Consider the following 10,993-nt stretch of genomic DNA (forward strand, 5'->3'; position numbering starts at 1 on the left):
AGAAATTCTTTAATCAATGTGGTCTTCTTCAGGTCTAAAAGGAAAGTGTTGGGGAGAAAAGACTCCGCCGAGTTGGGTGTGAGGAATCGCATTGGTGGCGCTTCGGGGAACACGCCACCTAACAGCACTGCAAGCTCCCCTATCTCTGTGGCATCACCTTCCTCCGCTGTGACCCCACCTGGCCTGCACAGAGTCCCCGGTCCAATCTACAGGAATGCAAAAAAGTCCAGCACCTCCAACGAGGAGTTCAAACTACTGCTGCTTAAAAAAGGAAGCCGCTCCGACACTAGTTACCGCATGTCAGCTACAGAGATCCTCAAGAGTCCCATCACCCCTAAATCACTTGGAGACACTCTAATGGAGTCACCCAGACACCTCGACGACAACACCTTCCCTCAGCAGCAGCCCCAATCAGGACAAGACCAGCTTTCCAGCCCCTACTTGAAAACCAACGCAGAGGGCTTTTCACCGAAATCCTTCCATACATCTGCGGCCTCAAGGCAGGGACGCTCCAGGATCCCACCACCTGCCAACAGCAGCCGCTACAGCATGCGCAGCAGGCTGTACTCAACGCCCATGCAGGCCATCTCTGAGGGTGAGACAGAGAACTCGGATGGGAGCCCTCATGACGACCACTCATCGCAGGGCTCCACATAAAAAAAGAAGAAGCAATAATTAAGTGATTTTATTAGTTTACAGCAAACAGACAAACAAAAAAAGATGGACCAGAATGAGGAGAGAAGGAGAGAAAATTAGATGAACGTGAACATTTTTTAAAGAAAATCATAAATTTAGTAATTGATGGTGTTTTATACAGACTGCATTTCTACGAAAACATCTTTATGAAGTGAACAGTTGGCTCTTGTTTTGTGTCTGCATTATATGGAAAAATATGATTTACAAACCAGAAAATCTTCTCACTTCTAAATTTAAACGGGGACCTATTTTTCTTTTCTTTATTTTCTATCATATGTGTATGGAATTTCGACTTATTAACTCTAACTTTAGAGTTAGCTTTGCCAATCAGTAATCTACGTGAATGACGTCATTTTCTTGTTAACCGGAAGGATATGGCGCAGAGGAATGCGGACTCAAAACCGGATCGCAACAAACTGGCGCTTTCGGGAGTACGTTTGCTGATAGTAACGCCATGTGATTCAGCTAATAACACAAGGATTTCATCATTTGTGAAGCCATGCTGAAAATACTCAGCAATTTGTGCATTCATGACTGGCTCTAATACCGGTAGCTTAGCAGTAGCATTTGTAGCTGAGGACTTCAGCTTCCGGGTAACAAGGAAATGACATTCACGTACATTACTGATTGGCAGCGCAACTCGAAATTTCGAGTTACTAACTCAAAATTTTAAGAAAAGTAAGTCAAAATGTTAAGTTACTTTTTGAGAAAGATAACTCGAAATTTGGAGTTATGAATACTTTTTTTTTTTGTGGCGGAAACGGGCTTCCATATATATGTGATGCTCATAGCAACACATGGCCAGAGTTCAAGGTATAATAATGAGGTCAGTGCACCTAAAAGTAATCTTTTTTGACCTAAAACTCTGTCAGAATTAATGGAGATCCCCAGTATGGTCAGAGGCGGTACCATCCCATATAAAATAAGCATTGTTATGAACTGTGAATCACTCTAAGCTACTCTAGAGTCTGCAAATAAAAGTATGGAGCTGGAAATGAGATTAATAGCTGTTCTGTTAGTTTAAGGCACATTTCCCAAAGTCTTGTAGACCCAACCCAACAACGTAATGTTTTTAGAAATAAGCAAGAGAAGTTGATCTGTTTTAATTAACCGTATGTATTCTGTGAATACAATTAGACAGACATTTCCTCTAACCAGTTACATCGAATGATTTTAATACCCTCAAAATGAACATCAGAATTGACAAATGTCAACATTCAGTCCCTATTCATATTTCCTGTAAACAGAATTGATACTATGTCTATTTTACTCAGTTTGTCATATACTAAATTATATCAAAGCTTATTATTAGAATATTTTAACATACTGTACATATAGCAAGAAATGGAAGACGTAATTATTGGTGAGACAGGAAGTGTCAAAGCCGAGCACTAACTTGACAATCTCGTGAGACAAGAAAGGAGCAGGTGTTAACATGGGACATGAAAAAGTGATCAAAAAGTTCGAGGCGGGGAACTCGGAGAGCTGGAAGAGAATGCTGAAGTCATAAAGAAAAACTTACCAATGGTCATTTCTGGTTTGCTGACATGATGTGTTTATGCATTGTCGAAAGAGGCAAGTGGAAAGTACTCAGAGGATCAAATATGCCTTATTTTATCCAACAGGAGAAAATATGTGGTGAAGCAGCTGAGGTCACAGCAAGTTGAGTGTTTTTGTGAGATTTTTGATTGTATGGTTAAATATGGAGCCGGGTTATTAAGTCTCTTGAAAAGAGAAATGTCTGGATTTGGCATTTTCTGCCCCTCAATATTCAAAAAAATATAACTTCTATATTTTCTGTCTCAAACCAATCTAAATATATTTATTTTTATAACATACACAAAAAACCTTTGATCAAAAATATGCAATGAAGTGCTGGAATTTTTATTTTTTATTCACATACTTATTTTGTTCATAAGAGATGCGTTTTAGATCTTATACGAGACACTGGTTGCAGAGACAAATTGGAAACTTAATTATAAAATTTCATTAAAAATGTAATTAAACGGCAAAAATATAAATGTAAGGTTTTGGTTGTAACCTTGGTATATTTTAGTCCCATGTATTCACCATAATTTTATAAGTACATGGAGCTTATTGGAGTGACGGTACTCAAACATTATGCAAAACTGGCAGAAGCCTTGTTCTTCCCTGTAGGTATGCTGTCAATACCCTTTTAATTTTCATATTAATAACACTATATAACAGGGTACACAATGAGTTAAGTCTGTGAACCTTCATTCCAACTTTTTTGTTTTTTTCCTGCACTGACAAAATGATGTTTGTGAAGTTTTTTGTCTCTTGCTGTACCTGGAGATATTTATAGATGTGTACATGCAGCTGTTTCCCTTAATAATATTCACACCCCGAGGATGCTTTAGGAGTGGAGTACAGAAATGCTTCTACCAAAGGCTAAAAACACGTAGTGGCATTGAACTGTTGTTCTCCTCTCGTTTACTTGACTGAAATGTTCTTGAAAACACAAACCAATAATAAAGAACTAAACTTACGGTACTAGATGCATTTCATCTAGATACAGACCAACCTCTGTATACAGTACTTGTAGGTTTTAGTGGGTTTTTTGTACAAACTTGTAAATTAAATAACGTTTTAGAATTGTTACAAAGGTTGTTGAATTGCTTCTTATGTAAAATAAAAAAAACATGTTTTTAAAGTTTACATTAATTTCAGACCTTTGTATATTTTTGAGCTGTGGAACACTTTGTCTTGTATTTATTTTTTAGTAAGCGTTCTTGAAATCCCATAGTAAATCCTATCAAAGCCAACTGCTAGCACAACAGGCTGCTTAGCAAATGTGTATAAAAAGATGAATAAATGTGACTGCTTTGAAAATGTCTCATGGTATCTTTAATTTCTGGCTACTTCAGATCAAAATACCAACCTTTCTTCACGTGTTGCACTCTTACAACACAGCCTGTCTGATAGACTCACGAGCCCCTTCGTCATTAATACATCATGTTGAGATATTTTTATAACACATTTCTATTCGACTTTGCATTTAGTCATTATGTTCAGCTTACTATTTAGATATAGTTACCTACTCTTTGTATGTTTAATCCCTGTTTATCCATACCGTTAGTTACTTACAGTATATCATAAAAGTGAGTACACCAGTCCGTGAGTTGTTTGGTACCGGGCCGCAAGAGTTGAGGCTCGGGTGTGAAATTTATGTTTTTCAGGGTTTTTATTGTTATTTTTTATAGTTTTTATCGTTAACTCGGTTTCTCTGGGTCTTTTCCCGTGTGTTATGAATAAATCTTTTTATTTTTTTTGTACCGGTACTGGTTTTATTTTGTTCTATTTATCCGTGACACCTTAAAGGCCTGCCCGTGAAAATATTGTCGGACATAAACCGGTCCGTGACGCACAAAAGGTTTGCTGGTATTTTTGAAAACTTTTATTTTTAGTCAAATGTTTATCTTGCTATTTATGTCAAACATTAATCTATACTGTCAGCAATTTCTGCCATACACACCTATAGAAGTCACACATACACCTAAAATATATTTTTTTTAATTTATATATAGGTATATATTTTAGCTGTTTGTCCCTTGTGTTTAGCTAAATACTTAATTAGCTTCTCTTCACTGTTAGCCAAAAATATCAGCTGCTAGCCATTTAAACCTAATACATTTTAATATTTTAGCACTATTTATAGCTAAATGGTTCAACTTTTTATCCATTAAGCCAAGCTAGCATTTTTAAAAATTATTTTTGTCTAGTTTATTCACAGTTTTAGCTCATTGTTAGGGAACTGTTAGCTTTCAACTGCTAGTCATACTTTCTGTCAGGGCAAGCAAGGCATCTATTTCTATATTATCAGTATTATCTAAAAACACACCAATGTAAAAACCTCCCAAAGTGAAAGCCTCTTCTTGCATTTCAAACAGTTTGTTCATAAAGCAGTTCCCCTGCTTACATCCGTCTTTTAAATTACTGCCATCTGTAGCCCCAAGCTTGCTTCTGATTCTACTGGAACCTATAGCACCAGTCTATGATGGTTATGCCCATGTACCATCAGTAAAGCCTTAAGGTGGGTGAGCTATGAGACCTGCAGCTGGTTGTTTATGTAAACGGTGTGTTTCTACGTTGTGTCTGACAATGAAAGGTAAAAAGAAAGACCTCCAAGTAAATACCTTGCCCGCTCGAGTTCCTCTCCCACAGGGGAATTTTAGAAAAGGCGCTCTATTTATTTCTTACCTTAAACATAAAGTACAAACTCACATGCAACATATTTGACACAAATGAAAAAACACCAACACAAAATTTGATATACCGAACAATGAAAGGTAAAAAGAAGGACCTAGTAAATAACTTGCATGCTTCTATAGCCAAATATAAACAGTTGGGATGAAAGTTAGTTCAAGCCACAACTTCCAAGCTAGCAAGTCTTATCTGTTCATGCTAGCATTAACAGTGCCTATACACCTATGCCTATACATAATTATGACAAAAATGAACTAAAAACACACTCAGAAACATCAAGGTAGATAAAGGTATAATTAATGTTGGAAAAAAATTATGCCTACCTCTTTCACAGGGGAATTGTAGAAAAAGGGAGAGGCCAAACAGGTACCCCAAATTTATAAGCTGCACCATAGAAGAAGAACAGGATGAGGAGGGATTCTAACTGATAATGAAGAAAACTACAGGCTTGGAGGACCTACAAATGGTAAATGGCCTGTATTTGTATAGTGCTTTTCTAGTCCCTAAGGACCCCAAAGCGCTTTACACAACCTGTCATCCACCCATTCACACACTGGTGATGGCAAGCTACATTGTAGCCACAGCCACTGACAGAGGCGAGGCCGCCGGATACTGGCGCCACCGGGCCCTCTGACCACCACCAGTAGGCAACGGGTGAAGTGTCTTGCCCAAGGACACAACGACCGAGACTGTCCAAGCCGGTGCTCGAACCGGCAACCTTCCAATTACAATAACATGTCAGTTATACCAGGAACAGTGTAGGGTTTAGAACACATTTTGTGTAATTATAACAAAATATAATTTATGACCCGGTTACATTTACACTTTTATGGTAATTGTGGACAAATCTCTGGTCTTTCAGGGAAACTGTTGGGAGACTAGCATGTTAGACAGGCTGCCATGGGATTTTCTTTCACAGCTCTGAGATTAGTTGCCATCTGCCATCAGACCCACTCAAAGTGTTTTTGAAATGCCTTCAGTGTATCTGACAGTTCATAACACCTATGTAGGACAAATGGCTTTTTATCTAGTTGAAGTGAAGACAAATACATTTTGTTATAAAAGTAAAAAAGCACTGCAGAGTTTGACTATAACAGTGTCTAACTGTCTTCATATCCAAAACACACGTAACTGCATTGTTGGGCACCAATATGAGCTCACCTGTTTCAGCAGGTAAGCCATGTTCTGAAGGCTTTAGATCAGAGTCCAGGGCTGGAGTTCTCCTCAGACAATTTTCTGTCAGCCATCTTTACTTTCTCCCCACTTTCTCATCTACCCTCAGGACATTTTTTTTGCATGTCCAGTAAATGTGACAACTTCTAGACTTCATGAGCTCTAAAAGAATGACAAGGCTATATTTTACATATTTGCCTCCATGTTTTACATATAGAACGGTGCACAGGGCACTGTTAGCACTGTTGCCTCACAGCAAGAAGGTCCTGAGTTCAATTCCACCATCAGGCGAGGTCTTTCTGTGTCGAGTTTGCATGTTCTCCCCGTGTTTGCGTGGGATCTCTCTGGGTACTCTGGCTTCCTTCCACAGTCCAAAGACATGCAAATGGTTCTCTGTGTCTATGTGTTTGCCGTGCGACAGACTGGTGACCTGTCCAGGTTGTAGGGATAGGCTCCAGCCTCTTTCCTGATATCTTTGAACCAGATTGCTGAAATCTGGGTTCATCACTCCATAGGACATAGTGCCACAAAGTTTCAGTTCAGTTCTTTCACTGAAACCATTTCTGATGAGTCTTCAGTGAGCAGATGGATTCACTGAAGGGCCAGATGCATCTATCACATTTTTTCTAGATTTGAAAAAATAATAATTCTTACAGACACGACTTTCAGATACTGATCATGTGCTGTATATAGCTTTTTAGGTCGGACACTTCTTTGGAGCATCACTTGTCCAATTTCCTCACTTGTCCAATTGTTTAAAAACATACTACTTGATGCCATTTTTATGCTTAAATTATTCATTGAGTCTGAAACTGGTCAATTGCAAGAAGTATACTGAAAATGAGTGGAAAATGGAGCCAATGTCCAAAGAATAAGACTTTGAGCAATCCCAGAGAAGTAGACCTCTTTAAAAATAAATAAATAAAAGAAAGTCTGTCTCCTTAAAAGCAAAATATAAAGAAATGAAGGTTGGCTCAAGGGTTTTGCACACTACTGTATATTTCAGGATAAACCTCTTTAAGCATATCATCGTTTTTTAAAGTGGTCCAAACAAACATGCAAAACATCTCAAAACAAGAGAAAGAGAAAAAAATCAGCCTTTGACATAGCAATAAATTTTATTTATTTATTTACATTTTATTATCTATTAAATGAATTAATGAATAAGAAATAAAGGAAGTAAAATGATAAAGTATGCTTGAAAAAGAAAAGTGATGGCAGGGAGATCACATTTAAAAGTAGCTTATTTCAGTAAAAGGGAGCTTTTTCCAGCTTCCTTTGAATTGCCAGTAAAAAGGATCTGATCAGAGTGTCTTGCATAATTTGTAGAATGAGAACAAAAATAGTTGCAGATGATATGGACATTAAAAAATAAACTGATATCAGTGTTGTTGTGATATATCAAGAAATAATGCACTACTGTCCTTTTCAAAATAGGAATCGGACTGAATCCCTGGCGTCTAGAAGCTGGCTGTAGAGGTGGTAAAGCAGGCACAGACCTGAAGACCTGGAGGTGGAGCAGGAATGGGAGTCTGAAAAGCAGAATAACAACAGCATACATTTAATATACATAAACTGAAGCTGACTGGCTTCTAGAAGGTGGGAAAGAATCTTATTGGACCAGAGCATTTCCACAGCATGTCTTTATCCTGTCTTCCTTCTCTCACCCCAACCGGTCGCACCAGATGGCCGCTCCTCCCTGAGCCTGGTTCTGCCGGAGGTTTTTTCCTGTTAAAAGGGAGTTTTTCCTTCCCACTGTCGCCGAAGTGCTTGCTCATAGGGGGCCATATGATTGTTGGGTTTTTCTCTGTATTGAACTGAATTGGATGTCGATGATGACACTGAGTATTATGGCGTGGGAAAATGAAACTGATGACAAGAATGGAATAGTGGCTTTATTTCATTGCATACTAAATAATAAAGCAGCACAGATTTGTCGTGATCCTAATTCTGATTTTGATTTTTGAACCTTTTGGGTTGTTTGCTTTTCCTGTTGGTTGTCCTTCTGTGTTAGCCCTGCGATAGACTTGTCGTGGGTGTCGGCCTCTGACAGCTGGGGTAGGCTCTATCCCAGCTGTCAGACTGATAGATGGATGGCTTGTTATAATTTAATCTTATTTTGGAGTCTAATTTGTTCCCTCAGTGTTCCCTGTCTTATCCTCTTGTGTCAGCTCCACTATGTTAAGTTCATTCATGTGTCAAGTCTAATCTGATTTATTCTAATCAGATTTGACTTTTGATTCTATAGACAGAATTAAATCAAAGTTAATTTATGTAATTCTTAAAAAAATACCCAGATAAGTGACCATAGGCCTTTAAAGATGAATAACCAAGTGCTTACCCTGCAGGTGTCTTTATCTCCATTTCTACTCTCATCATGACCTGTGTCAGGTGTGGTCTGGACTGTGTGAATAGTGCATTTTAGGGGTTTATTTGAGATGAACACTAGAGGGAGTTCTTCATCTGAGTCCACAGCAGGATGTTCTCTGGGTAATTCAATGCAAATTGAGTGTAAATTTCACATAGGCCTCTTTGTGTCCCATCTGTGATTATTTTAAACATCTGAATGGGTCTGCACATGTTTCCCTATGTATGACAGATTCAGCTCTTAGCTGCGGTTCCTAACAGGCCATATCTCCATATGTTTTGTCACTTCCATGGTCATGAGCCAGCTCCACACTCAGTGCTTTAAGTTCCTTTGTTGCTCTGGCTAATGTCAGACGGGCCCGTGACAGACAAAAACGCCTTGTTCTCTGTCACTGCGCGTCAGCTGAGCTGAGATTGTGAGTGAAGGATTTTTTTTTTTTAAAAAAAGGTAAACAAAGCCTTGGACTGTTTGGGTGCCCATCAAAGGGCATACTGACCAAGACCTCGATTAACGCTGGAGACATGATGGCTTGGCGTGACTGGTGTGGGGAGAAATCGAGTATTTTTGTTCTCAAGGGAAATGTGTGGGATGTGTCACAATGTCACTGAATAGCGTGAGCAGAATAAGACAATTTTTTTGGGTTAGACAGCATCTCTCCATGAGGAACTGGCCTTCAAGCTTTTATGTCTGACTAAAGTCTGAGATCTCTCACTGTCTTTATGCTGAACATCAGGCTTTGTGTCATTATTTGCCCTCTGGTTCTACAGACAGTACAGTAGACACTGTACACGGCTCAAAAAGAAAATGCCAGCCCAGAATGCATTTTTTTTAAAAATCTTTGTTTAATTATGAAGAGAGAGGACAAAGGCAAGCAAAGACCTCCAAAAGAACATACACACATTTACAGCTCACTGCAAATGTAAGAGACTGTGTGAAGATTCAGACATTGATAGACAAATAAGGAAGCCCCTGGCCTAATAGTTTATTGTAAAAGGAAGGCGGGGTTTTTTTTATCCATTTAACACAAATATATTATTTCACACTGACTTTTTGAAATTTACATAATACATATTTGTCGTTTTATTGTGTAGCAATATTTGTGTAAATACCCTGCTGTAAAAAAGATATCTGTCTCTGTAAAGGTGTCATCAGATAGGAACTGAAGCACCAACTGTGCAAATGTATGCTGTAAGCAGCTGCCAGTAGTTTTAAATTTCCTTTTTGTCTCCTCTTTATCTTCCTCATAAACTTGGTTCATAAAGCAGTCAGGTTTGCATAACTTTTCCACAGAAGCATTTACATGTTATATAGATGATTATTTTCATGCAGCCCCTTTGTGCATTACGTCTAAATGCATCTAGTGCATAGACACTGTAAAAGATGGACATAGCTGCCATGATGTCACCCAGTGGTTAGTGAAGTCCTGTTATGAAATCTCGAGTCGAGGGGTTTTACAACCTTTGTGTCTGGAAACTGGACGTGACGTTCTCTATTTGTACCTGGAAGCTACATCCATTGTTTATTCTACATATGATCAATCTTCAATTTTATGGTAACTTGGAAGTGCCATATACTGCACTGCCTCAATAGTTCGAGAAAAGCATATTTTAGCTAATCCTGAACTCAAAATCTATGCTAATCCTAAACCTAAAGGGAGTGGCATGACTGTGCTTTGGTTCTATGACAAGACTTCAAAACCTACTTTGCAGTCAAAATATATGCAGTTCCCAGCAATGCTGAGTACTCTTGTCTGTGTTTGTGCTGCTGTCAGTGCTTTCCTTTAGACTCTGCCCTGGAGAACTTTCTTGCAGTCAAATGAAATCATCTAATCTCACCAGCGTCAGCTTGTGCTTTTTTCTTGATCTGTAATTGTTGTTTTTCACTGATGCTTTCAATCAGTGTTCTGCCTATGCATAACATCCTCAGCATCCAGCTACACCCTATTTTTTAGGGTTGCACGTCTGTATTTGTTGCAGACCCATTATCATTCAGTCTGCATAGCCAAACACCTACACAAACAGACACAAACGCAGTATCATAAATTCATTTTAACTCTAGATGGGGCACCAATAGCCTGGCAAAAGTAAAGAGCTTGGCTGCTTTGACTCAGACCTTAGCTGCAGTTATTAGCATGTCACATCCCTTCACAGTCTTTGTTTTAAGTCCTTTTGTTGCTCTGCCAAATATGTGAAAACTGTCATTATGGAGAAAATGCCTTGTTCGCAATCAGCGCTTGGACAGCACACGACTTGTTGTGACTTGTGAGTATAGTATGTATATAACTGCAACCAATGTAGGCAGATAATTTTTAAAAACATATCCAGCCTTTGTTTGGGTTTATAATAGTGTATACTTGTAATGAGGTATGTTGAGGCATATTTTTCTAGTATGATCTACACAGAAACTTGAAGAAAAATACCCCAAAGTGGTTTCCTTCAGATGGCGAACTCTCTTATATTCATTGTTCCAGCTTTGGTACTGATAGGAGAGCTACAGCATGTGAACAACACATTCATCTCATGTGAGTAA

The 10,993-nt window shown here is 38.6% G+C and overlaps 1 protein-coding gene across 3 annotated transcripts in view; it reads left to right on the forward strand.

Moving 5' to 3' along the window:
- nhsa (Nance-Horan syndrome a (congenital cataracts and dental anomalies)) overlaps nucleotides 1–3,539 on the forward strand; it is a 71,632-nt gene extending 68,093 nt beyond the window's left edge. For all 3 annotated transcript variants that reach the window (XM_035907548.2, XM_006790244.3, XM_006790245.3), the window contains one exon: nucleotides 33–3,539. In XM_035907548.2, coding sequence (XP_035763441.2) covers nucleotides 33–657 — 625 coding nt within the window. In that variant the 3' untranslated portion in view covers nucleotides 658–3,539. The remainder of the gene's footprint in view (nucleotides 1–32) is intronic.
- Nucleotides 3,540–10,993: the final 7,454 nt, after the last annotated feature.

This window comes from Neolamprologus brichardi, chromosome 23, assembly GCF_056152115.1.
Source record: "Neolamprologus brichardi isolate AB-2024 chromosome 23, ASM5615211v1, whole genome shotgun sequence".
Classification (NCBI taxonomy): domain Eukaryota; kingdom Metazoa; phylum Chordata; class Actinopteri; order Cichliformes; family Cichlidae; genus Neolamprologus; species Neolamprologus brichardi.